We start from the raw sequence: 27,444 nt of genomic DNA, 5'->3' as shown, positions 1-27,444 counted from the left end.
GTGAACTACCTCGAGCCAGAGAGTTGGTGTTCCAGCAGACTGACAAGTATCTCTGTACTTCCTTTTGAACTTTGAAATGTCCCACCGTGCCCGGGAATTCCCTGCACAGCGCCGGAGAGCCACAGTCTTGTTACAGCTTTCCTATTAGTACTAATACCATTTAATATTATATCTCATAAGTATTCCTCAGATAATTGGAGGCTATATCCGCTGAAAGGTAAGCTCTGGAAGGCAGGGGTCTTGTCTTCATGCTCTTTCCTGGGGACCTGGAGCAGCCCCTGGCTTATATTAAGTACTCGATGTGTTAAATGTGAGCAAGTATCAGGAAACGTAGCTGAAGCCTAGCTGTACCATTATCTTCCTGTGTGACAAGTTCCTTCTTCTCTTTGGGTCTCAGTTTCTTTTCTTTCTTTCTTTTTTTTTTTTAAAGATTTTATTTATTTATTTGACAGAGAGAGACAGCCAGCGAGAGAGGGAACACAAGCAGGGGGAATGGGAGAGGAAGAAGTAGGCTCACAGCGGAGGAGCCTGATGTGGGGCTCGATCCCAGAACGCCGGGATCACACCCTGAGCCGAAGGCAGACGCTTAACGACTGCACCACCCAGGCGCCCCTGGGCCTCAGTTTCTTCATCTACAAAGTAGGGACTTCAGTATAAATATCTCATGGGGCTTTATGATGAGCAAAGGCAAATTAAGGACTAAAGGTAAGAGCTCGGTCCCTATATCAGTGCTTTCTAAGGATCTTATTGGGGGGGGGGGGGCAGTTCCTACTAACAGCCAGACCGAAAGGACATCTCCTGGGGACAAGTGGTGTGTCCCTATGGATTCAGCTTCCGTCCATGAGTGGACTGGAAAATCGCCCTGCAGACCTACATCACTGTGTCTGCCGCAGGACCCAGTCCAGCAAGGACAAGAATATCTTCATTCCTCACTCTGTGCATGGAAACTTTAAGGCATGATTTGGGGGATTTCCAGCCACAGAGCAGTCTTCTCGGAATCTCTTCTCCCCTGAATCTAGCACGGAAGCTGGCTGTTAGCAGCTTTTTACCAAATTTACCATCAGGCAGCCCCATGGTTCCTTCTTGACCACAGCTTCCTGTCCTTCCTCCTCTCCTGCTTCCCTACTCCCACTCTGCCCTTTTTCCAACCTCAGACCTCCATTCCTTTGTCACCCAATCTAACAGCTGACATCTGGGTTTTTCCTTTCTTCCCATGTTTGTCCACTAAGTCCTATAAATCCTCTCTAAATATTTTTATACCTGACCGTCTTCCCTGTCCCTACGGTCATGCGTTAGGTTAGGCCCTTACTATTTCTGGAAAGCACATTCAGTGATTTCCCTGCTTCCCCCACCAGTCCATTCTGCCACCATCTAGAAGAAAACTCAAATCTGAGCAGGTCCTTCCTGTGCCTCAAATCCCACAATGTCTATCACCTGTGCAGTAAACCCCAAACCTCTGAGTATTACATACGAGGACCTTTGTAATTAGCCCAGACTCCCTTTCCAGCCCCATCTCCTGCCACCCCCCCCCAATCCAGTCACAGCAAAACCATTTCTCTCTTTAGATGCTGCCTCCTCACATCCCCCTCCCCTGACCCTAACCATCCCGCAATCCCACCTTCATGGGGGTGAATTTCGGTCATCCTTGCAGACTCAGCTCTAGATTCACCTCCTTCAAAAGGTCTCTTCAGCCCTCGTATTTTCACACACATGGGGTTTGCCTCTGTCAAGGCATTTATCATAATGGAACCATAACTGTGTTTAACTCTTTTTGCCTTCTTCCTTCTTTAGCTAGACCACAAGCTTCTCAGGAGCAGGAGTTGATCCATTTCTCTGTGGCCCTCGATTTACCAAAATTTATGGAACATATCAGGAAGCCAGCAGACACACACTGAACAAACAGCCACAGGGCAGAGATCAACTTCAGTGTCATTTCTGGGTGCTTTTTTTTATTTTAATTTATTTATTTAAATTCAGTTCTTTTTTTTTTAATTGAAGATTTTTATTTAGGGGCGCCTGGGTGGCTCAGTCATTAAGCGTCTGCCTTCGGCTCAGGTCATGATCCCAGCATTCTGGGATGAAGCCCTGCATCAGGCTCCCTGCTCAGCAGGAAGTCTGCTCCTCCCTTTCCCACTCCCCCATGCTTGTGTTCCCTCTCTCACTGCCTCTCTCTCTCTGTCAAATAAATAAATAAAATCTTAAAAAAAAAAAAAAAAGATTTTTATTTATTTGTTTGAGAGAGCGAGCAGAGTGAGAGAGTGAGAGAGAGGGCATGAGTGGGGGGAGGGGCAGAAAGAGAGGGAGAAGCAGGCTCCCCACTGAGCAGGGAGCAGGATGTAGGGCTCCATCCCATGACCCAGAGCCGAAGGCAGCAGATACTTAACTGACTGAGCCACCCAGGCGCCCCCTAGGTGCTTTCTTGATGACCACCTTTCACGCCTACAAGTGAAACCATGTCCCTGTAAGAGCCTACGGAGGAAGTAGGTCGACCATAGTAGCAGCTTGGTCTGCATGTATAAAACTGCATAAGTGTTTTTGTTCTTGCAAGTTCTTCACATTGCGCCATACAGCTTACAGAACCAAAACCCCTCTCCCAGGTCTAGCTAAATAGATGACACTGCCCCTGGAGGCCCCTTCCTTACCCCAAGCAGCAACAGAGCCTAAAAAGATCCCCAAATTCCTGATCTGAAACCCTTGGAGCCAAGTGTAATTTGGAATTCAGAATGTGGGAGATTTTATTTAGTTTTAAGATTATTTATTTATGTATTTGACAAAGAATGAGAGAGAGAGAGCGCAGTAGGCAGAGCAGGAGGCAGAGGGAGAGGGAGAGGGAGAAGCAGGCTCCCCACTAAGCAGGGAGCCTGATGTGGGACTTGATCCCCATGACCTGAGCCGAAAGCAGACACTTAACCTACTGAGCCACCCAGGCGCCCCAGAACTGGAGGGATTTTAGAGAGCTAGTACGTTACCTACGCTGTCTATAATACAACACCCCCGGCAGAGTCAGAGGCGACGCCAGGAATCAATCACTTTAATACTTCCGCAGTGCAACTTAGGAGTAGTAATATGTGGTGGAATAAATAAAGCCTATAAATAGCCTCATGTCAGTTCAAGCGAGTCTTACTGCCAAACTGAGCTTGGGCCAAACTTGCAAAAACAAAATTTTCAGTCTTTGGAGCTTTTAGGACTTCAGAACTGCTGATAAGGGATTGAAGATGGCAGTTAAGAGCATGGCCTGACATAGCTAGGCACATCAGAAAGGACTAGAGTGTGTATGTGTGTACGTATAAAACATGTTTATAAATATACCTATACATTTTATAGACACATACATACACGCATTGGAAAGCCTGGAAGGGGAGAAACCAGTGGGTCAATATCTTGTAACCAGGCCTATCACTGACTTGGGGTTGGGGCTTTTTCTCAAACAGGGCATCACACAAAGGGAAAAAAGTAAATTCAAACCCAAATCCAAGTACCTGACTTCTTTCGAGAATTATCCGAGAAGCAACAAAATTCTTTGTTTCTTTCTTTTCCCCAGCAACACTATTTCTTAATTCAGTTGTTCCTTCTGTCTCCTCCTCTTGCTCCATTTCCCCCTGCAGATTCCCTAGGTATCTGTAGGTACTCCCCAAGATCTAGACCAGAGCTATCCAACAGAACTTTCTGTGATGGCAGAAATGTCCTACAACTTCACTGCCTGAGAAGAGTAGCCACTGGCCACACTGAAACACTTGAAATGTTTCTAGAGCGAACGAGAAACCGGACTTTTTATTCTAGTTACCTAAATTAAATGTAAATAGCCGTATGTGGCCGCCACAGTGAGCGGTACTGGTCTAGGTCACGCTCCTCTTCTACAAGACTCCCCAGTCTTCAGAGTCCGCTCCAAACGGGCTGTCAGTTCTTCCTGAGCGCAGTCCTGCCGCTGTCTACTGCCTACATTTCCGCCAGACATTCTGTGTTGATCCGTCCCAGGTAAAGCTGTGGTTTCACTTCCGGGCCCTCTCCCTGAGCTCTCCCTTTGTCACCTGCACCAGCCCCATCCCTGCCAGCCCAGTGTGCAATCCTGCCATCCGCTCACCCCTCTCGCTGGGCCCCCAGAGCCGGTGGGCCCCCGATGTCTTTGACTTTGTTCCCACGGCTGCCTTCCACCAGGCCATCCTCTCCTCGCTTGTCACCGCAAGACTCTCCTGCTACAGGATCTTCTCCCTACCCAACACTGTGTCTGGACGTGGCCAGACTGAACTCTGATTTCCTGTCTCGCTGCTCTAAAGCTTTCAGCGTTGCACTGCTCCCTGCAGGTTAAGATACAAACTGGGCGAACTGGCAGATGAAGCCCTTTGCAAATTGGCCCTCCTGGCCCAGCTCACCGATCCACCACCTAAAAACAGCCTGATCAAAACAGATAAAATGGCCAGGCTCACCGTGTACGTGTACCCTCACTCCCGCCTCCAGGGGAAGCTCCTCCCATGTGCCGGCCACCCCTGCTGCAAAGGCCAGCCTCCACTCCTATGCCCTCCCCCACGAAGCTCCACGCCCACCGCCACACTAGTCCTCGGTCATCATTTCTCCAACTTCTGAAGGTCCTCTCGTCCACAGAACTTGTGTGGCACTTTAAGAGAAATTAGAGTGTTTGGGGGAAAGGAACGTTGGCTCTGTAATAAAACAGACCTGGCTCTTTAATTGGCTCCATCCATTACCGCATATGAAACCTTAAGCAAATTACTTAATTTGTTTCCTCATTTGTAAAATGTGGATAACACCACCGAACTTACAGAGAAGCCAAAAGAATAACCAAATGAAATCTAAGTGGGTCAAGAGCCTAGCACAATGCCTGGTACACAGCAGACGTGCAGGAACTGTTAGCTCTTTTCCCTCTACCACTGTTTTCCCCAACTCTAACACTCCTAATCCCCCCCTGCTCTGAAGATAAAGACCGTCATTCATCAAATACCCTCTAATTGCTAGGGATTCTCCTAAGTGCTTCCTCTGTTATTTCCAATTATTGGCTTCATTTTGCAAATAAGGATACTGAGGCCCACAGCAGATAGCACCAGATGTGCCCAAGGACACAGAACCAAGCCAGTAAATGGCACAAGTGACATTAAAACCCAGATCTGCCTGACTCCACAGTCTCCCCCTCTGCAGGCACGAGCACAACATCTTCAATGAAACTACCAACGCCCAGTGGTAAGTACTCTATGAGTCTCTTTGGATAACAAAGCAAAAGTACTACCGTGGTGTCCACAGGGTGTGTGGGTATGTGGCTGTCATTGCTGGGTGGAGACCATGTCCTACCCTTGCTGAGCATCTACTAGACAGGTCTGGGAGGACTCTTCCCATCTTCTCAGCCACTGGCCTTTGCATTCCATTTCCAGCACACTAGACGAACCGGCAAAACCATGTGAGCAAAATACCTGACGGTTCAAACTGGCAGCAGTAAGCGAGGTGGGTCAGTGCTTACCAGTGACACGGTGTTGTGCACACAGAGGGGCCATGCCATGCGCTCTCGCACCTAAGACAGGGCAGCACATACCAGCGAGAGATACATTCAATTGACAGGGAGATACACAGATCCAGATCCAGCCACCCAGAATCCAAGTCAGGCTGTGTCAATGACAGTGACAGTACTACTACTGTGAATGACATTAATAGTGCATACTTCAGGCTTCTACATGCCAGGCATGGTTTTAAACACTCTACATTTATTCAACCTTCACAGCTACTCAGCAGGAAGTGCTCTTGTTATCTGCACTTTACCCAGAAGGTAAGTAGAAGGAGGTTAAGTAACTTGCCCCAGAATACACAGATAGTAAATGGCACGGCCAGGATTCAAACCGAAGGAGTCTGGGTCCAGAATCTGTGCTTTTAACCAGGAAACTATATTAACTATTGGAGAGATGTGAAGTTCAGAAAGCATTTCTGGCAGAAGAAACAATTTCAGTACAAAGACATGGCATTATGGTATCCTCAGAAAAAAGGAATAATAAGTAGTATAAACAAGTAGAAAGGAGGGGCGCCTGGGTGGCGCAGTCGTTAAGCGTCTGCCTTCGGCTCAGGTCATGATCCCAGAGTTCTGGGATCGAGTCCCACATCAGGCTCCCTGCTCAGTGGGAAGCCTGCTTCTGCCTCTCCCACTCCCCTTGCTTAAGTTCCCTCTCTTGCTGCCTCTCTCTCTGTCAAATAAATAAATAAAATCTTAAAAAACAAAAACAAAAAACAAGTAGAAAGGAAAAGTTTTGTTTGAGAAGCATTAGGGGATACAAAAGGTTTAGGGCTCAAGCATTTGATTCAAACAGACAACTTGAGTTCTATTCTCAACTCTGTCTCAGACCAGTGAGTGATCACAGTCATGTTACCCACCCTCTCTGAGCCTCAGTCTCTCCATCTGAGAAATGGACATCCTCTTACTGAACTTTTGTGCCACAATGTGAGCCCCACAGACCCATAGTAAGCACTTAATAAATGGTAACGGCTCGGGGCGCCTGGGTGGCACAGCGGTTAATCGTCTGCCTTCGGCTCAGGGCGTGATCCCGGCGTTACGGGATCGAATCCCACATCAGGCTCTTCCGCTATGAGCCTGCTTCTTCCTCTCCCACTCCCCCTGCTTGTGTTCCCTCTCTCGCTGGCTGTCTCTCTCTGTCGAATAAATAAATAAAATCTTAAAAAAAAAAAAAATAAAATAAAATAATAAAAAAATAAAAATAAATGGTAACGGCTAATAATAGTTCACAGTAATACATTTTTTAAACAAATTTTTATTTTAAAGGATTTGTTAGTAATACATATATACTAGTAATAAATGGCCAAAGTGTAAGACTTTGAACACCACGTAGAGTTTGGATTTTATTCTATGATAAAGGGGAGCTAGGGGCGCCTGGCTGGCTCAGTTGGAAAAGCAGGCAACTCTTGATCTTGGGGTCATGAGTTTGAGCCCCATGTTGGGTGTAGAGTCTATTTAGAAAAAAAAAAAAAAAAAAAAAAGGCGGGGGGAGCTAAGTAAATAGCGCACAATGCAGGGAACTCTGGAGAGAAGCCCATAACACAGGGCACCCAGCATTACAAACAACGGAAAGAATCAATTTTTCCCCTTTCAGCCTGGCCACCACCCAAACAGTTCTGTTACTTTCTTAAAAGTTGAATAACCATGCTTCTTAGTTTTCTCTTCTTTTCTTTGCTTTCTTTAGACTTCTCTAAAAACACATTCTGCGTCCTGCAAACTGATAAGCCCTGGATTCAAACTCCCATCTGTACCCTGTGCAAATCTGACTTAGGTTGGCAAGGACCAACCATGCCCAGTTCAGCTTTCCGGGAGGAAGACTCCAGGGCAACCACTTCACAGCAACAGGTTGTCGTGGTGACAGACTTTTTCCCTCCAGGTCTCCCTTCGCTGGACCTTCCGTGACCTGTCTGTGGTCTGCTGATAAAGCTGAAAGAGAAGCGGGCAAGAGCAAACCAGGAAGGGAGGGGAGAGGAGTTCAGAGCATGCCCAGAGAGGAAGGGGGCAGGAGCTGCTCGCGCGACTAGGCACTTTAGGGGTTGAACCGCATGGCTCTCTACAGCTCAAAGCCACAGACCTTTTTTGAGCACCTACCTATGTGCAAGGCATTCAGACTGGCATTTGGAAGGGGGGAGAGAGGATGCAAAAATGCTAAGAACAGCAAGTTCAAGCTTGTAAAAATGTAGCTGAACGAGCAGTCAACAAAGATGAAAATGCAAAGGGCTTTATCCAAAAATTACAAGCGGTCAGAGTTTGAAGTAAGAGGAAATGAAGGGGAGCTGGGGCAGACAAGACTAGATAAGATAAGAGGGGGCTGAAGCCAGGCTGTGCAGGACTTGAACTGCTGTGCAAAAGAATCTGACCTTTATTCGGTGGACACCAGGGAGTGGCACAACATTTAAGTTCACAGACAAAATAGTAGGGTACGATTAAAGTTAGAGTCTAAGGAGAGCCCTAGGGAGAAGAAGCCTTAAGGTTAGGAAGGCTTGTAAGGAAGCCACTGGGTTCGTGCAGGTAAGAGGCTACTTCCACAACTATGGGACTTCAATTTTTTTTTTTAATTTTCCAAAAATTTTAAAATTGCAGAAAAAGAATGGGCAGAATGTGGCTATTAGAAGAGGAGAGGGAAGAGTCCAGGATGACTGAGGTTTTCAGTAAGAGAAAAGAAACCAAAGGGAGGGCAGAAGGGAGATGATGGGTAGTTACCCTGGAAGAAATCAGCCTAGGACAGGCCTTGAAGAGAGCAGGCAGTTTCTCAGCTCTGGGAAGTGGGCATTTGCAATTCCTGAATGCGTTTCCCAAATGAAAGCACCTCTAAATCATTCAGAGGTTCTCTCCCTCCCTCTCCCTCTCCCCTTTCCTCAAATAAATAAACAAATTTTTCAAAGTAAATAAATAAAGGGGCACCTGAGTGTCTCAGTCGCTTAAGCATCTGACTTTGGCTCAGGTCATGATCTCAGGGTCCTGGAATCCAGCTCTGCGCTCAGCGCGGGGTCTGCTTGTCCCTCTCCCTCAGCCCCTCCCCCAACTCGTGTGTGTGTGTGTGTGTGTGTGTGTGTGTGTGTGTGTCTGTGCAGGTGCAGTCGCATGCTCTCTCTCACAAATAAATAAAAATCTTTAAATAAATAACTAAGTAGGGCGCCTGGGTGGCTCAGTCATTAAGCATCTGCCTTCGGCTCAGGTCATGATCTCAGCGTGCTGGGATCAAGTCCCGCATCAGGATCCCTGCTCAGCGGGGAGTCGGCTTCTCCCTCTCCCTCTGCCTGCTGCTCTCCCTGCTCCTGCACTCTCTCTGTGAAATAAATAATTCAGAGGTGACCTTTTAGGAGGCAAACATTCGCTCTCCTTGTATAGATGGAAGAAAGGAAAGTCAAGAGACACATCTAATATTGTACCAACGTGCAATAAGGGAAAAAAAATTCCAGGCCACTTAGCCACACACTTTCTTCAAATCCTCATCATTCATCCAGTTTCAGCTCGCCTAAGCATCATCGGTGGTAAAGTCTACAAATTTGTTACAGTATATTTTAAGCAGCAAAGAAAACATTCAAGTCAGTGAGCTTCTATATTCCAACACTGTCTTCCCTCTAATAAATATTGATGCCTCTCTTCCTGAACCTTCCGTCCCTGAGGATTTTTCTGTGCAGAGCTCTACTTCTGAATGAATGTTTGTGGGTCACTTCTCTTGCTCTAGACTCCCATTGTAGAATTCCAACACAAACTGTTTTCTGAGGGAAAGAAAAGTCTTGGGGGGGGGGGTTCTCCTGTTCTAGAAACAAACATGAGGTTAAATGGGACAAAGAGGGAAAATGGAGAAGTGAACAACAAAAGGAGGAAGAAAAAGGAGCACACAGTTCTCTTTTGTTTGAAGAAACAAAGTGATTCAAACTCATTTGCTTAGGAGCCGACAGAGCTTCCCACAAAGGTAAAGAGAGAGGATGGGGTATTCCTACCTGCAGAAACATCTAAGAGAATGCCTTTTCTCCACATTAAAAGGATATGTTGGTCACACAGATTTTACTTACTGAAAGAGAGGGGGTTGGGGGGGACTGACCATCCCAGGGGCTATTTTTCCAACATTCTCTACCCTAGTGATCTAGGTTACCCTTTAGGCTGCCCTGAGATATAAATAGCATTCATTTCCTTTCTCAGGCCAGACAGACTTTACTGCTTTGTTTCCTGGGTCCAGGGGAAAAAATACTCACAGCACATCTCATTTGAAATTTGAGTTACTACAAAGCTGCCGCGCTTTGAATCAACCATGGAAATAAGAAAACCACTTCAAAAGACTAAATTTGTTTGTCATCACCACTTTGTTAAATCAGCCCCGAAGAGCCCCAACTTCTGAGTAGTTCTTTTCCTTTCTAGCGCATACCTCAGAATCTTCCAGAACACAGCTCCGGGTCTTTGCATGTGCCCAGGATGAAATGCAGGTGAACGTTTTACAGAAGCACAGGGATGAGGACGGAGGCCTATGCAGGATCCCCCAAGGGGCTTTCTGGGTAAGAGCACCCTCACTTGCTGGGTAGGAATAAGGAGGCATTTGTCCTTATTTCTTTTCAAGGAAAGAAAAAGCTACATAGAGAAGAGCAAATAAGCGAAAAGGCAGAAAAGCCCCCACCTGTGATAGCTGCTCGTCTGAGGCCAGTGCGATCGATGCCTTAGCCCGAGAGGATCAGATGAACAGGCTGCCACTCCACCAGCAGCGCATCACATTTCAACATCACAACTCAGCTCAAAGACACCACTCTGAACCTGAAAGCACGCACTGCAATCTACAACGCCTACCAAACTTGGCCTGACACCCCTGAATGCAGCAGAGACAAACCAGAGCATGGACATAGAGAGAAACAACAAAGTGAGGTCTTTCCTTTCTCTACCAAGACAAAGGCAAGGAGGGAAGACCAGATTCACCTTGCCCCCAAACTAGTAGGCCTCTGAGGTGCTCCTACCCTTGGCTCACCCTCCAAGGACCGCCGTCCTGCTGGGCTATTCTCTTACCTCTATGTATGGGCTATCAGACCCCTCTCTGTTAGACTGTCAGCTCCTTCAGGGAGCCCCATTTCTCCTGAAGTGCAACACCAGTAGCATTTTAAAGCAGCCTTGTGCCTCGAGCTGGTTCCTCAGGCTATCAGGAAGTGGGTATTTTGATCATATGCATATTGGAAGAACCAAACCCACTACCTGTTTCCCTTGGGGCCTGGACTGTCCAGAACATCCAGAGGAGGCCTAAAGCGTGACTCTCCTCTGAGGCCACAGCAACCCTGGAAACAGAGAGGAGAGACAGAACTGGGGGCGTGGTGCCATATTTTTTTTTTTTTTAAAGATTTTTTTTTATTTATTTATTCGACAGAGATAGAGACAGTCAGTGAGAGAGGGAACACAAGCAGGGGGAGTGGGAGAGGAAGAAGCAGGCTCATAGCGGAGGAGCCTGACGTGGGGCTCGATCCCTTAACGTCGGGATCACGCCCTGAGCCGAAGGCAGACGCTTAACCGCTGTGCCACCCAGGCGCCCCGCGTGGTGCCATCTCTTAACCAATTTTAACACGAGCAACTGAGCAATGAAGAGCGTAACCCCACTTTCTGTAGGTGCTGTCATGGGGCTAGATCATTTTAAACCAAAAATAAAACCAAAACCTTGACAATAATTCCTCACCAGCATGTGACCAGGTTTTGTTTTTTGAACAGAAACAAAAGATTCTGAGATCCCTGTGCATTTATTACCCAGGGGCAGACAACTGGCTTCAGAGCTGTCCTGATTTCTCCCAGAAGACCTCGCTCCACTTAGGGAACGAAGCACTCCAGCAACCTGGCGCTGGCACGCTGGCTGCGAAAACACAGCCCACCTCTTCCTGGGGCCACTGGGCCCGTTCTCAACCGTAGGCTCTCACCAGTCCCAGCACCACAGCCCAGAATGTCACGGGAACTGAAGCAACAGCTGTCTCAAGATCAGTACTTGAAGTGAGAAGAGATAAGCCCAAGAAAGATGCCAACTATCAGCCCCATCAGGCGCTTCAACTGTGGCAGCTGCAATGAAGGAAAAGCATGAGCACTGAGGAAGTCCTTTGCTCACCCAATTTCCTCTCATTTTACAAACTTTGTGCAACATGCTATCCCCACCCCCCTTGCCCCAGCCCCTCAGAGTTTCCAAGCCTTATAAGAGCAAGTGGAGTGCTGGCCCACACTTACACCGCTACTTGACAGACTCTTCATCTTTCACAAATGGCTGAGAAAAGGGGCACGAATGGGTACCAGTGGTCATGCCAAAGCTCACACGTAACTGCAGCCGCATGGGCACACCCAGGAGAAGAACATACCAGAGAGCACTTGCAGAAAATCCAGGAGCCGGATAGAAAATCCAGGTCTGCAGGTCCTCCCAAAGCACCAGACTGACGCAAACTTCAGCCCTGGGCCTCTGGCTTTCCGAAACCTCCTGCTCAACAATTGGCCTTTTGTGCTGCACAACGTTCCCCATTAAGGGCTCGGTTTAAAAAATCTAGTCCCTTTCACCTGTAACTTCATCCTGGCCTCCATTGCCAGGGTGGCCGCTCCAGATCTGTGCATAGCCCCACCTATCACACGGGCCGAAGACCGACAAGAGAGCCAGGCAGCCCCACTACACACACCCTTCGTCCCGCAAAGCAAGACACCGTCATGGCGAGCGCACCCCCAACACAAGCCAAACACGGAAGGTCAGGATGGAGAAACTGAGGCTCAGAGAGGGGCAGCGACTGGCCCCAGGTCACACAGCGAGTCAGGAACGGAGCTTTAATACAACCCCAGCCTCTAGATTTCTGAGTACCACAGAGCCATCCGCCTGCCCTCACCACGCCGTTTAAGAATAACATCCCCATGGAACTTCAGTCCCAGCGTCCCCACCTGCGAAGGGCCAGGACCTTGGTCTTTGCCCCGAGCGTCCACCGCCCAAACCGCAGACCGTGCCCACCCGCAGGCCGGTCCCGGCACCGCGCCCCCGTCCAGAGCCCCAGCCCAGCTACCCACAGCCCGCCAAAGACCTGCAGAGTCGCAGTCCCGAGAGCCGGCGGCGGCGGACATTTCCCTGCCTGCCTCTTCAAGCTCTTCATCACGCCGACCGCACCGCCCCGCCCGCTCCGCCCCCAGAGGGGTCCGCCCCGCATGTCACCTCCGCCAATCGAAGGCCGAGCTTCCCCATAGCCCCGCCCCTAAGCGGAAGCGAGCCCGCCCCTGTAGCCGCACGTCTTCCAATCCCCACCACCCCTTTCGAGACGGATACCTGCCTCCGCCAATTCCCGCGCATCGCGGCCCCGTGCCTGGAGGCGAGTTCCAACCGAGCGGCGTGGGCGGCTCGGGCTCCGGCCCGGTGCACCTGTACCGAGACAGCCACAGGAACTCAGGATCCGGAGTCGCAGGGTCGAAACCTGTGGCGGGGACATGGAGGGAATGCTGAGCCATGGGCTTGAAGAGCCGGTTCCACCTCCGCGTGACTGTATGCCGGTGAGCAAGTCGCTCAGCCTCCCGGGAGAGTCTCTAAGCGTGTTTCCCTGCGCACTCGGTGCGTTTCAGATTCAAATGCAATAACAAATGTGAAAACTGAAGTGCCCTTCCTCCGTGATAACCATGTGCCAACGTCCGTGCTTCATACGTGTATTACTCCTTCATCCTCACAGGTAGGGAACTATTACCCCATGGCAGCTGAGCTCAGAGACCTAAAGTCTAAGGTCACTGATAGCCGTCAGTAGGAGGGAGTGGGTTGGGTGCTTTAATTGCCCATAACCTCCGTCAGCGACTTGTAAACTACTCCAAATAAACACACACGCTAAGTAAAAGCAGTGTGCTTGCTATGAGATATGCCTTCAAGACAAGTCCTCTCAAAGGCAAGTCCTCCGGTTCCCCCTTAACCAGACTGCCACTCCCTCCTAGAAATTCTTGAACGTTCTGCCTCTCACTCAAACGCAGGTCTGTCTGAGCCCCAAACGCTTTTGGTCTCCTATGCTCTTTTGCCTGCTCTTGTAAAACTGCATGAACCCGACCGAACTGAATTAGATTTGCAAGGGCATCATAAATGAAGAGATTTGGGTTCCAGGCCCCAGTGTGGCACCACCAGACACGGCTTTTAAATTCTTTTCAGCATTTACATACTGTTAACCCATCCTGGGCCTCATCTGATCCTCACAAAACTCTTGGAGTAGTAGAGAGGGCAGGTTCATATCTCCATCGTACAAATGATAAAGCCAAGGCCTAAAGAAATAAAATATATATTGTTCACCTTCACAACAAGGAGGTGGAGGAGCTGGGATCTGAACTGAAATCTCTGGACCCCGTGGACATGAGTTAGAATCCGGGGTTCCAAACCTCATCATACGACTTCAGTTGATGAATGATGTTGGGTAAATTACTTACCTTCTCTATGTCAGTTTACTCATCTATAAAACAGGATATCTACTCTTTATTATTGCTCAAAAGACAGAACAGGAGAACGTGGTTGGAGTGCATTGTCTAGATGTCTAGAAAAATGTCTGAGACGTGGTAGTAAGTGCTCATTTCGGGTTACTTCTTTCCTCTGACTGTGGTCTCTTGGTCAAGGTACTTCTACTCCCTTTTGTGCTGCACATTATCCACCAAGCACTAGGTGGAGAAAACCTATTTCCTTTCACCTTTCACCTCACGCCTCATCCTGGACTCCAGTCCCTTTATCTGTAAAATACGAGGGTTGGGCTGGTAGACACCCAAGCACCTTCAGCAGTGAGAGTCCCCTCTTCCCCGGGCCCCTCCCTGAGGAAGTTCACATCAGGACAACTGCTCAGAGAAGAACTTGATTCAGTACAGGTTCCTGCTGGTTGTCCCAAGTGGGGCCCCAGAAGGTAGAGCAGGGAAGACAACCGATAGACACACACCTAAACCTAAAAGAGGGAAGTCAGCCTTGACTCCTCTCTCTCCATACTCACAGCCGGCCTCAAGCTCTGTTCTTCCATTCAACACATACCCATGAAGTATCTACTAAGTGCCAGGCACTGTTCCGACCACTGGGGGTAAAGTTGTGAACACGGCCCAGACTCACTGCCCCCGTGGCACCTTCATTCCTCCAGTTTGAGCTCTCTGGTGAACCTTCTCCTCCCCATCCCCATTACCAGGCCCTAGCCCAAGCCTCAGGGGTTTTTTTTTGTTGTTTTGTTTTGTTAGATTTATTTACTTGAGTGGGGGTGGGGTGGAGGGAGAGAGAATCTTAAGCAGACCCCACGCTGAGCATGGAGTCCGACCTGGGGCTCAGTCCCACGACCCTGAGATCATGACCAGAGCCGAAACCAAAAGCCAGGTGCTCAACTGACTGAGCTACCCAGGAGCCCCTCCAAGCCTAAGTTTTTACACCTAAACCCCTGAAATACAATTCCACTGACCTCCCTGCTCTAGGCTCTCCGCCTCAGCACCAGTTGCCAGAGGAACTTTCCCTACAGGCAAATCCTACCTTGTCATTGCTTTGTTTAAAACTCCTACAGCTCCCCACAAGCTGTAGGGCAAAGTCCAGGGTCCCTGTTGGTTGTTCAAAACCCTTCCCGGGCTGCTGTGCTGGCCTCCCCTGGCTCAGCTCCCTCCATACCCTCCTACCCCACGTTCAATCCCACCCAACAACCTGTTCTTCCCTCTAACCGCCCTTCCCCCTTGTTGCCTGCCTGGGAAAAACCTCATTCATCTTTCAGCTCTCAGCTTACACATCACTTCCCCCATGAAGTCTTTCTTCACAGAGCCGTTTATATGGGATAGGGTGGCATGAGCTTAGGAAGCACTTGTAAAAGATTTTGCATCAAAACATAAGAGCTCGGGGCGCCTGGGTGGCTCAGTTGGTTAAGCGTCTGACTTGGGCTCAGGTCATGATCTCAGGGTTGCGGGATCGAGCCCCGCATGGGACTTTGTGTCAGCGGGGAGTTTGCTTGTCCCTTGTCCCTTTCCCTATGCTCAGCTTCCCTCCCCCTGTTTGTGCTGTCTCTCTCTCAAATAAATAAATAACATCTTTAAAACAAACAAGCAAACGAAACCCATAAGAGCTCAAGCTCTGGAGGAGACTATCTCATCCTGTCTCATCCTGGCTCCATGGTTTACCAGCTGTGACTTTAGGCAAGACACCTACCCTCTCTGAGCCTCAGGTTCCTGATCTGCAAAATGGAGATGTTGCTAATACCTACCTTGTAAGTCTGCGGTAAGGAAAATGACATAATGTGTGAAAAGTTCCTAGAATGAGGTCGAACACACATTGTGTCAACAATGAATGTTAGCTAAGTTATGGACCCTCTTGTACAGAAGGAAGAAATAGTTTCTGAGCTCCTACTATGTGCTCTCATATGTGTTATGCTATTTCTTTCTCACAACTCCATGAGGAAGATATTCTTTACATACACAAGTCTACAAGCCAAGGTTCAGAGAGGTAAGGTGGTTTGCCCCAAGTCACACACAGCTAGGGATCAGCAAAGGTAGGTTTCAAAGGCAAGGGGCTGTGTAGCTTCAAGGTCCATGCTCTTTGCTCTTTACTATTACCCCTCCTACAGGCTCTGTAGCGCAATGGATAGCGCATTGGACTTCTACTACCCCTCCTGCACCTACTAGTAATAATCATAAGATGAGTTATCCTTATTAGTTGAAGCTTTGGAGACAAATCTCCCCCTGCTCATAGAACAAACTTTAAACCCCTTAACCAGGCATTCAAGGCTCTGTATTCTTGTTTCTACTTCCTTTCCCCACTTATGCCAGGCTACGCCCAGAGCCAGTCTCCTTCCTGGCATTCCAGGTGAGCTAAGTTGGAGCCCCCTGCATGTTCAGTCTCTGTGGTGAGACCACGGTGGAAGGGAGGTGTCCCCCGCCCCATTCCCACAGAGACAAGGCGTTGGCTGGAAAGGAAACACGTAATAGTGTTGGGTGACACCTAAGCCCAGCACCTGGTACCTCGGATTTGCATGTTCTGTGGCTAACCCTCTGTTCTGTACAAACTCGCCTTTACCTGCCTGGCTGAAATCCTGATCTAAACAAATTCTGCCCCAGAAACTGCTAACCTCTCACTGCTAAGCCGAAGCTAGACTCCTTCCTCAGCTGCAGTGGGAGAGAGCAGGGTTCAAGGGCAGGAGAGCCCACGTGCCGAACTTCTCTTGGTTCTAGCTGTGGTTGCCAGAGAGAAGGAAGATGGGCCTCTAGAAGCTGCTGACCGTGCTAACTTGTAAAAGATCCTGCATCAGAATCACAGCCTACCCTGTGCAGCCCTGCCCAGAACCAGGAGGACAAAGGGAGCTCTGCTGGAGCTAAAACTCAGGTCTGGAAATGGGAAACCAGAAATGCAAACACATGGTTGGCTCACAGCCTGAGGGCACTGTGGCCTCATGCCAGCAGCTTTGAGAGGGCACAGAAACTGTGGGGTGTGAGGCCAAAGGGTGGAAAGTCAACTGGCAGTGGGTAAGTCAGTGCCCAGCCAACGCCCCCACCCCACCCCAGAGAGCCTGGGGTCTTACCTACCTGGACAGGCCCTGGCAACTTCTTGGAGGAACATCCTGGTGTGTGAACCAAAGGGCAGCTGGAATACGAGGCTGAGTTCTGCTGCGTCCAGCTGGACGGTCACATCTGAGCCTGCACAGAGGAGGTGGGAACTGAGTCCTTGGCCTCCAGGAACCAAGTGCTACGGCTGGTGGCCCCAGAATGGAGAGTCAGCAGCCCCAAATCCCAAAGCTCCTACGGCCCTGAAGCAGTTCACCAAAGGCTGCTACTGGGCCGTAAGGGAATCTCTGCACCCTGAGCTCCGAATGAACAACGTCCTCACTCAGGGGAGGGGGCGGACCAAGGCTTTAACAGTCAGGAAGCCTCGCCACAAGAGTGCTAGGCGGGGCTGGAAGAGAAGGAGTTCTCTGACCTGCAGTCTGCAGCACAGTGATCAAGAGTGTGGGCTCCAGAGTCTGGATTCTGGGTTTGAAGCCTGGTTCCACCAGTTACTAAGTTACTTAATTTCTCTGGGCCTCGGTTACCTCACCCACAAAATAGGGATGAGAACGGTGATAACCTCACGGAGTTGTGAGGAAAGCGGCCTAGGATGCCTGTAAAGCTCTTAGCACAGGGCCTGGCATAAGACAACCAGGGATTAAATACTCATTTCTATTGTTATTACCACCGCCACTACCACTGTAGTCTAGCAAAGGAGATAAGCGTTAAAGAGATTCACCACCGACAGAAAATGTGAGTGACAGAGACCTGGAGAGGCTGAGAAAAGGGAACGGGTATCAGTGAGGCTCAGACAGTTTCAGGAGGCTCGACAAAGGCTTCCTGGAAAAAGCAAAGTGTGAACTGAAGCCCTGAAGGATGAGTTGGCTAAGTGAAAGGAGCTGGGCCGGGGGGGGGGGGGGCTTTCAGGAAGAGGGAACAGCATGTGCAGGAGCTCGGTGGGGAGGCTGTGTCATGTTTGAGGTGATGGAAGCCATCCAGAGGATTCCAAGTACAGCAAGGAGGAGAACGATGGAACCTAGGCCAGAGAGGTGGGCGGGCCTGACCCTGCAGCGTCGTGCAGGCCACAGGAAGGACATCAGCGTGTTCTCAGTTCACACCATTCTTCTCTCTGCAGCTCCTCTACCCCCTGCCCCAGCTGGGGCTCACGCTGAAAGGACCACTCACCAAGAATGTAGAGTTCGCCGTCCAGGGACACTGTGGGGAGGGAAAAGAAAAGGCCCTTAGCCACTGAGCACCCTAGCCCCTGCAAGGGCAGACATGACCCAGGGACCCAAAGGAGAGGGACTCATACCACCCAGGCCCTGTGGCACCTTCTTCCAGCGTAAAATCCCGCGAGACCGGCACTATCTGGTCCAAAGAGACATCGTCCCCCGTAATGGCCATCCTCCGGTGCGTATACAGGAAGAGACTAAGGGCAGGAAGCAGCAGTGAAGACAGGGCCCACTGGCCGTCCCTCAGGCCCATTGTGGAGGCCTTGGGTGCTCACATTCCCTCCTTGGTCCCTAGGATGGTGCTGTGGTGCCCAGCTATGCACAATCCTCGTGCCCTCTCTGTCCACGGTGCCCATCAGAGACCATAATTCTACAGATAGGTCCTCAAAGCTGAACGTGTCTCGTTTTGGGGCGCCCCTGCTCTGTGAGTAAAACACGTGCGCGATCTATCCATTGTGTGTGACAGCAACGGCACCACCTCAGCCACCCTTTTCCCTCTCTGACCACCGTTTTGCTCTCTGTAAAGTGGGGGTGGTAGATTAGAAAGTGTCTCATGCCCCTCCCTCCCAGCTCTGAGAGCGTGAGGTTCACCTTCTGGCTCTGAGACCTTTGATTAGTCTTCATTCTCTCTCTCTGCTTCTGTGTAATATGAAGGCGTTATGAGCAATATTGGGAACTTTCTATGTCCTTCACGGTGTCTGAAACATTTTACATGGACTCACTCACTCTAATCTTTAATCTGGACAAACTGAAGAACAGAGGTTGCTTGCTCAGATCATGTGGCTCAGGGGGCACCTGGATGGCTCACGCGGTTAAGCATCCAACTCTTGATTTTGGCTCAGGTCATGCTCTCAGAGATAGAACCCTGCGTGGGGCTCCATGTTGTGCGGCCTGCTTAAGATTCTCTCTTTCCCTCTCCCCTGCCCCTCTCCGCCCCATTTGCTCTCATGCTCTCTCTCTAAAACAAAAAGAAAAAAAAAAGGCCATGTGGCTCAGAAGTAATAAAACCTGGACTTGAACCCAGGCAGCCAGACCACGCAACTCAAGGTCTGGACAAGTACATGAAGTCTTCTACGCTTGAGGAGTTTTTTTCATCAGATTTTGAGGATTAAATGAGCTAACACATGAACGGCTTAGCATATAGTGTTCAAACAATATTAAGTATCATTATAAATAATCTAGAAGACTTAGACCCGGCCCCAGAGGGATGGCTGAAGTCCAGCTGGAGGGTAACAGTGAAGAACGATCCCAAGGACCGACAGGCAAGGACCAAACCGCTCACTTACGCATGTTCCTGGCCACCTCGCTTCCGGCGGTGGCGCACGAGTCCCAGGAGGCGGCTCTGCCTGCTGTCTCCCTCGCACAGCACACCTTGTACTGCCTGATGGGTAGGGTCAAGGGAAACCAAAACGACACCCGAGGCCAGGCCTCTGCCAGCCCAGCCCAGCCCACCTTCCCTGCCCTTCCGTGGCTCACCCAGATTCACCGTGTGACCTTGGGCAAGTCACTTCACCTCTCTGACCCTTCCTCATCCGTGAAATGGGGATAATAACCCCCAGCGTCACAGGAGGTTGGGACAACAGAGTATTGAAAGCACTGGGCAGAGTCCAGTACCGAGCAAGTACTTAGTAACTACTGGTTTCCTTCTCCCCCGACAGCAAAGAGAGAGGGAGGAGAGCAGATAGACACATAGACATGGTCCATCCCACCCCCCAGGGCCAGGGCGGGCGCTGGGGCTGGGAGCTCAGTGCTGGGAAGGATATGATGATGCAGTACTCCCCCTCAGCCAGGGTCTCCTGGATCGCCATGGACTGGTCCATGCTGGGCCCTGCCGAGTAGACACACCCTGGGGAGACAGCAGATGGGAGCCCCCTTTGGTCAACAAGTTACCTAGGAGGTGATGGAGCTGCCTCAGAGGACTGGGGGCTGGGAGGAGGGGCCCTTGTACAGGAGAGGGTGGAGGAGGCCTGACCGTCCTCCTCCTCCTCCTTAGATGGGCCTTTTAGTTTCTAGGGAGAGGGGCCATCCCTTTGGCCCTGGAGGAATGGACAATTTATTGTACCACCTTTCATCTGGAAGGGCATCCAGTTGTTTCTGAGGGGGGTCCCGTCAACTAGTCGGAAGGTGGGTGCCTTGTCCCATTACCGGAGAGGGTGACACGGTCCCATGGCCCCTGGGAAAGGGCTCTGCCTCCTTTCCTGGGGAGCAGTAGTAGTCCTGCTGGCACCTCTCTGGAAGGTGTCAGTGGTGTGTCTGCTTGGGTTTGGGGGGGGAAGTCCTGTTCTCAGGAAGGGAGGTGTCTCATCCTGGACAAGGACCCCAGTCCTGTTCCACCTCCTTGGAGACAGGAAAAAACATCCCATTGCTCCTTGGCCCTCACCCCCGCCCAGCAGGCCTCATTGCATCAGCCATAGGCCAGGGGGTGTCCGGTTTTGGGTGTCCGGTTTTGACAGCCGCAGGACGAGGGTCTCAGCCCTCAGTTTGCCCACTCACTCCTGCCCAGTCCTTCCCCGGCTTCCCTGCTCCACACCTGCTCCCAGCCCCCTGCCATTGCTGCCTACCTCCTGAGCTGTCACCGCTGGGTACGTGGGACACTGTGGGACACCGCGGCCCTGGCTGGCTAGTGACTACGTTTCCCAGCAGCCTCTGCGCCACAGGATGGTCAGCCAGCCTGCAAGTCCCAGCATGCCTGGACCAATCACAGGGGTGCTGGGGGGGGGGGGCTCCCCACCCCCATTAACTCCTTAGGTCCTGGGCTACACTGGGCGACTGGTTCCGGAAAGGTTTTCTTTTCTTTTTTTTTTTTTTTTTTTTAAGATTTTATTTATTTATTTGACAGAGATAGAGACAGCCAGCGAGAGAGGGAACACAAGCAGGGGGAGTGGGAGAGGAAGAAGCAGGCTCATAGCGGAGGAGCCTGATGTGGGGCTCGATCCCGGAACGCCAGGATCACGCCCTGAGCCGAAGGCAGGCGCTTAACCGCTGTGCCACCCAGGCGCCCCCCGGAAAGGTTTTCTTAATGACTGCTCTAACCTCCACCCCGGCCCTCCAAGTCATGGGGCCAGAGCTCCCCGCCCAGGGCCCGGAAGGAAGATGGCCACGTCTGCCTTAAGGGAAAAAAGAATGCATTTTCATTTTCTCCTGTATTCCATTCTCAACTCCTCTCATCCACGCTGGCCAACTGTGGCTTTCTCTGCACCGAACTACCTTGTCCTGGCTTAAAGGAGAATAGCACTGTTGAAGAACCATCGCCTCTGTTTCCCAGGTGGAGAAACAGGATCACAGAGGTTAAACAGTGTGACCAAGGCCCTGCAGCTACCAAGGGGCTACACGGGGCTCAGCTGAAGTCTCGCTCCAGCTTCTGTGCATTGAGCCTGCCACACACGGTCACCTTTCTTCCCTTCTCCCCGTGTGTGATGTGTGACGTGTGCATGACGGGAGCACCTGAGCCTGCCTGCCTCATGGGACGGCTGAAGACAACGGATGTGAGTGTGCTCTGTAAAGGGGTAACACTGTTCCCGTGCACTGACGCAGAGACCCAGTCCTCCTTCTCCTCTTCCCTCTACCCCTCCTCTGGGAGGAGAGAGGACATGGGAGGGGGCCCCTCAGCTCTCAAGACAGTCTGAGGGTGCACTTTATTGCTCTCAAGCCCCCTCTCCTGATTTACCCACTTTCTCCTTTTGGGCTTTGATTTCTGCGTCTAAGATAAGGAGCTTGCCCCAGATGGACAAAAGGGGCCAGCTCCGATACGGGAGTCCAGGACCAGTCGCTCACCCTATTGGCTATGTCCCTGTAAGCTCCCTGAGGACAGGGCTGGTTTTTTCGACATCACCCAGCACAGTTTCTGGCAGAGTTGGCCCTCAGAATGTATTTACTGAATTAGTGAATTAATGAATTGTCTTAATGAACACACTTTCTCTCGAGGTTTGACCCAAACTAAAGGGTCAGTCCTGGGGAAGGAGTGACCACTGTGATCTCAACCCAGTGCCACCTTCTCTTTCACTAAGCTGGGAGTTGCTGCCCTAATGGCCAGTCCAACTCTACATATGTAAACATCTTCCAGAAACAGCACCTTCTTCTCAATCTTCTCCTTTTGCCAGAAATCCACAACTCAAACGCAGCTCAAGTTTATTTGAATTTGGTTTCAAAGTTACGTGGGGGATGAGGAGAAAGTGAATTGATTCAGACCCTTAGAGATAAAGGGGTTGGGGTCACCAGGAAAGCAGGGGAGCCCCAATTCCAGCCCCATTATTGATAAAGGCTGGAGAGGAAGATCTGGGAAAAGTGGATGGGGCCAGACTTTGGAGTCCTCCCATTCGATGGGGGTCAGGAGGGAGGTTCTGTTTTTCCAGGTGAACCCCAGCCTCTCCTTGGGACTGGGGCTGAGGTCCTGCCCCCTGGGAGTGCACCAAGTTCAGGCCCAGGCCCTGGGAGGGAGAAGTGAGGATCCTGGAACCCAGGCTGCGGACTCGATAAATCCCTTTCACTAAAGATGTAGTTGCGGGAATCAGAGCTGCGGTGGGACTGGGGGCTTGCAGAGCCTACAGGTTCTGCTGGACCCAGCTAGGAGAGTGGGAAGGGAGCAGGGCACGGTGGAGGAGCAGCAGCTTGGCCCCAGCCATGGCCCAGAGCAGGGGGCTCCTAGTGAAGATTCGCATCCAGCTGGAGGCAGTTGCCTGAGGCTGACGCTTGGCAGCACTCCTGGTAGCAAGGCTGAGCCACAGCCCCGGGACCCCTGGGGGTCCCTGCCATGCAGGCGTGGCTGCAGCCTGCACTGTAGCCTGAGCTGGACCAGTTCAGTTGCAAGAAGAGATGGGACCATTCATACTCCACTTGCCCCTGCCCCCCACTCACCGAGGCATAAAGTGTTAAGTGGGCTATAGGCTGAGCTGAACCTCCCTGGACCCCCAGCTCCCTCCCCACTAGGTCAGCTGGCCAGTCCCCAGAGAACATACAGGGTGACCAGAAACAAGGAAGCATGTCATGGAGACTTGGAAAATCCCATCTGCTGCCCCGGATTTGGTATAATGCAGAGCTGAGAGGGCCAAGCATGCTGGACCCCAAGCAGCCTGGCTCCCGGCAGGTCTAACTGCAGCCAGATTCAGCTGCTGACCTGCTCTGTGCAGATGGGAGGAGAAAGGCATGCAGTTCTGAGGAAGGACAGCACCGCAATCTTTGGAGCACTCCAAGGGCTCACCTCACAGAAGTCCAAGCCCTCAGGACACATGGTCACAGCTTTCTGCCCTTTGAAGCAGTCACTACCTTAGCAGGAGAAGGTGGCACAGATTTTCCCCTGCAAGACAAAGTGGAGGGCAGGCAGAGGGGCGGGGAACTCTGTTCAGACTGAACAGGGAGTGAATGCTGCGGAGAAGCGAGGCTGGAGCCTCACGTGTCTGTCCACTGGTCCTGGCCCCCACTCTGTCCCTGCCTCTGCCTCCCAGAGCAGGCAGGTGTGAAGGAGACACGTTCCTCTGGGGGGCTGGCAGGGTGGTGGTCACCAGGAGTGTAATGGGAAGCAGCTTGTCCTCTGGGATGGTCGGGTGGCCTGGGAGCAGAGCAGGGCTGCCTGGGGAAGTGCTGTGACACCTCCGCTGCAGGGGGAGTAGGGTGGGGTGGGAACCCCTCTGCAAAGTCCCAGCCCCCACCCCAGAAATGGCTCGTGTGTGGTGGGGGGGGCAATCACAACCTGAAACTCCCCTCCGTGCTGCCACCCTGGACCAGCCCTGGAGCTCGCTCAGCTTCTGTGGAGCTGGTGGGGAGAGGGGGACAGGGGGGGCTGGGAGGGGAATCTGGAGGGGGTGGGGCACCAAAGGTACAAAACACAGACCTGGGGAGTGATGAGGACAGTAGATCTCAAAGGTAAGGGTCAGCCTGACCAGGCTGAGGTTAGGGTGTTGCTAGAGGCTGAACGTTGGTGAAAACTGAGCTCAGACTTGAGGGCCTTTCAGAGTGGGGGTTTAGAGTTGGGAGCTAGTGGGTGAGCAAGGCTCGGGGGCTGGGGAGCAGCGGGGTGGGGCCAATGGGAGAAGTCAGGGTCGGGGCAGTGGAGGAGGGGCTCTGGCCCCAGGCTGGTGGGGCTGCCCAGCATTAAGTGCCAAGCAGAGTGGGCTGCCACTGCAGCCCTGCAGAGAGCAAGGGCTTGGGCTGGCGGTCCAGTTTTTGGCCTGCAGGCAAGAGCTGGGACTGGTTTCTATTTCCCTGTCTCCAGTTTTTGGCCTGCAGGCAAGAGCTGGGACTGGTTTCTATTTCCCTGTCGTAACTGAGGCTGCACTGTGGGCGGCATAGTGGGCAGCACTGAGTCGAATCAGCTGGAAGAGGAGAGTGCTGGGAGTGTAGGAGGAGTAGGGACAGCCAGCCTGGACCAAGCTCAACGCCCTGCCCCAACCCCACTGACTCCTCTCCCTCTGCTCAGCATCGCTCCCAGCACCTTACTGCACACAGTCGCCCCTCCCCTGGCAGCCATGCTCCCCGCGCTCTGCTGCATGCTTGGAGAACTTTGCCTCCTGCTACCACATCTCTCCGAAGCAGTAGAAGCTGTGCATATCTGCGGACAGGTGTGACCACTGTGGCTCCATTCCCATGGGGTGAAGGCATCAGGAGGCTCTCTCCTCCTGGACAGGAGCAGGGGTCAGCTGACTTCACCCCAGGTTCTGGGCTACCAGTAAGATCAGCAGGAGAGGAGGAAAAGAAGAGAGGGGACCACTGCAGGGAGCAACCAGCTCAAGGGTCACAGTCAAGGAAAGGCCAAGTGAAAGAGGTTATGACGTGAGGGAAAAGGAGGGGTAGTCCAGGGTCCAGCACGAGTCATGAGTTAGGGTTGATCGGAGAGTCCAGGAAGGACTGGGGTCCCTGGGCTGAGGACAGCCACTTCTGAGCAAAGCAGTCCCCTGGCTACTGTTGGCCACAGGCATCTTCTGCTGAGGTGCCACGGGAGCCAGAGAGTGAAGGATGCAGCTGAGGGCTGCACAAATGGGGCAGTGCTTGGGGTCCAAGGTGCTGACGTGAGGCTTGGCCGTAGGGCACACGTCCCTCCCTCACCCCTTGTAATTTTGTTTTCCTTTTGTAAGTCATCTCCACTCCCAACATGGTGTTCGAACTCACGACCTTGACATCAAGTCACATGCTCTGGGTACTAAGCCAGCCAGCTGCCCCTCCTCTCCCCTCTTCTTACCACCAGGCGCCTCAGCCCCTCTGTTGCTCCCTCCCTTCCAAAACCACAAGCAAGAAGCAGTTCCCCCATCGACAACTCTCCAAGGGGAACTGTTTCCAAAAGTGAAAAGGTCAAGAGAAGGGCCCAAAGGCTCTCCAGACGTCTGTCCATGTGAAAGGGAGGGCCTCCCACATAAGCCTCTTTTTCTCCTCCCTGTTTGGGTAGATGAGGCTGGTGGGACAGCTCGAGAGTATGAGTGGCCAGACACTCAGCGGAATCAGAAAGCCTCCCTGGTTAGCTCCTAATCAGCATTACTCTCGGCTCTTGCCCATCCACTTTAGTTTGTGCACCTCTCCATGGCTAGAGAGAACATTCCCAATATTCCCTGTGCCCCACCACTCTCCCAGCCACGGACCTAGCTGCACACCTGAGGCTATGGAGGGCAGGGAGCATGTGTGCATGAGGCAGCCCCTGGAATCACCTGTCCGCTCTGGGAATTCCTTCCGACATTGCCGCCACTGGGCACACACAGGGGCCACAGACACAGAAAGGAAGCACAGCCGAAGGATGTCGAGACCGTAGCCGGAGGGAGAAATTAAAGCCAACTGGCAGTGTGGGCGGATTGAAGGACCCCCATCCCAAGGTCCCAGCGGGACATGCCTATTTGTGTAGATCAGAAATCTGGCAGGTAGAGAGGGCTCTCAGGAGGGACAGAAAGGAGGGGAGGCCGTGTCCTTCCAGAACCCACCCGGAATGGGAGAACTCAGGCTGGCTGGTAATAGAAAGGGTGGTGTGCAGGGAGAAGCCATAGGTCCATTCCCACCATGAGAACTCTGAGGCGAGCCTGCTAGCAGGATCTGAACCATGAGGGGTAGCCATCGTCCCAAGGATAAAATAATGCAGAGGGAGGAGAAAAATCCCAGCGCTACGTCTGCTCCTCACTTCCCAACACATTGGTTACACTTAGGGTACTCTTCTCTGTGAAGCCTTCCGGCTCACGTTGACCTCAGGGAAGGGAACAAAAGGAAAGTGGAGGAAAGGGATGGCCAGTTGGGTCTAGATACACATCAGTGGGCTTTCCTCTCAGAGGTGGGACTGAGGAGACTCCTGTTTCTGGGAGTTTCGTCCCAGGATCAGTCTCTGGGTTCAGCAGGACCAGTCTGGGGGACAAGCCCAGGAATGACTCCTTGGCAGCTTCCTGCCTGGCCTTCCTTCCCTGAAGAGCAGCCTTTCTTCTTGAAGGGGGAGCTGAGTCACCTGCTCTCAGCAGGAAGCGCCCTGGTCTCCACCAGGAGGTGGAGGTTCAGACCCCACGTCCAAGGAAGGGATTCTAAGACTCAGGAACCACGAATGGACTTCTGGGCATTCATGAACCCTTAAAATGGTATGCACAAGTATCTGTGCACATGTATTTTCCTGAGGAGAAAGTCCACAATTTTTATCTTTGTATTTCCAAAGGAATCTAGGATCCCGGAAAAATTAAGGACTACTGCTTCTGTAAGCCGAGAAGGAACCATGTGCTCCTGCCCGAGTTTGTCAGGGCGCTGAGTGGGAACCCTGTTCTTGCTACGGCAGAGCCCCTGAAGTCCAGATTTTACGGAGTCACCTCTGGGAGAACCACTTCTGCCAGTCTGCCTGCACCTCCGCTGATAGCTCCGTGCCCTTCGGGCCTGGTGGAGTTGGCTGGAGGGCTTTCTCCCTGTCCAGGTTCACTGAGCTTCCATACCTCTGGTTCTGCTCCCACTCACTGTCTCACGTCCACCCAATCCTCAAGGTTTTTAAACCCAGCTGGGACACAGAAGGCACTAAAGAAATATTTGAACGAATGTAACAAAAAAGAAAAGAATCCTTGGCTGTGATAGGGAAGAGCCCCAGGGTTCCTCCAAGGCCGCTGTGGTGCACAGTTCGCTGGGCGGTGGTTACCTGGGCGAGGGTGACGGCAGGACTCCTCAGAACCTGGTCCCGCCTCCCCTCCACGCGGTAGAATACAGGTTCTTGCACCGACCCCGGAATCCAGGTACCCACCCCTAAGGAGGAGGTACCCGCACACTCACTTCTGAGGGGTGTGACAGTTGGAAATAGCAGGTACATCCCTTGGGAGCCCCAATGCCGCTACCGCGCCAACAGGA

At 51.7% G+C, this 27,444-nt stretch overlaps 1 protein-coding gene across 8 annotated transcripts in view; it reads right to left on the bottom strand.

The window, feature by feature from the left end:
• INPP5B (inositol polyphosphate-5-phosphatase B) overlaps positions 1-20,816 on the bottom strand; it is a 46,645-nt gene extending 25,829 nt beyond the window's left edge. For 3 of the 8 annotated variants that reach the window (XR_015722737.1, XM_087858474.1, XM_087858473.1), the window contains exons 1-7: positions 20,727-20,816; positions 19,929-20,011; positions 19,452-19,546; positions 18,265-18,362; positions 18,119-18,148; positions 16,976-17,086; positions 12,760-12,900 (exon numbers count right to left, since the gene is read on the bottom strand). Coding sequence is in view for 7 of the 8 variants with exons in the window: in XM_087858474.1 (XP_087714600.1) it covers positions 12,760-12,900; positions 16,976-17,086; positions 18,119-18,148; positions 18,265-18,362; positions 19,452-19,546; positions 19,929-19,985 (532 nt within the window). In the remaining variant the exon portion in view is untranslated. Of the gene's footprint in view, positions 1-12,516; positions 12,629-12,759; positions 12,901-16,975; positions 17,087-18,118; positions 18,149-18,264; positions 18,363-19,451; positions 19,547-19,928; positions 20,012-20,726 lie in introns of those variants that run through there. The other 5 variants (XM_045782238.2, XM_087858471.1, XM_045782239.2 and 2 more) reach the window with 5 other exon arrangements.
• Between the last annotated feature and the right edge of the window lie 6,628 nt (positions 20,817-27,444).

Source organism: Ursus americanus, chromosome 33, assembly GCF_024610735.1.
Source record: "Ursus americanus isolate L20-20 chromosome 33, mUrsAme1.1.p, whole genome shotgun sequence".
NCBI lineage: Eukaryota > Metazoa > Chordata > Mammalia > Carnivora > Ursidae > Ursus > Ursus americanus.
Note: the sequence above shows the minus strand (reverse complement) of the source record. Positions and strands in the feature narration are given on the sequence as shown.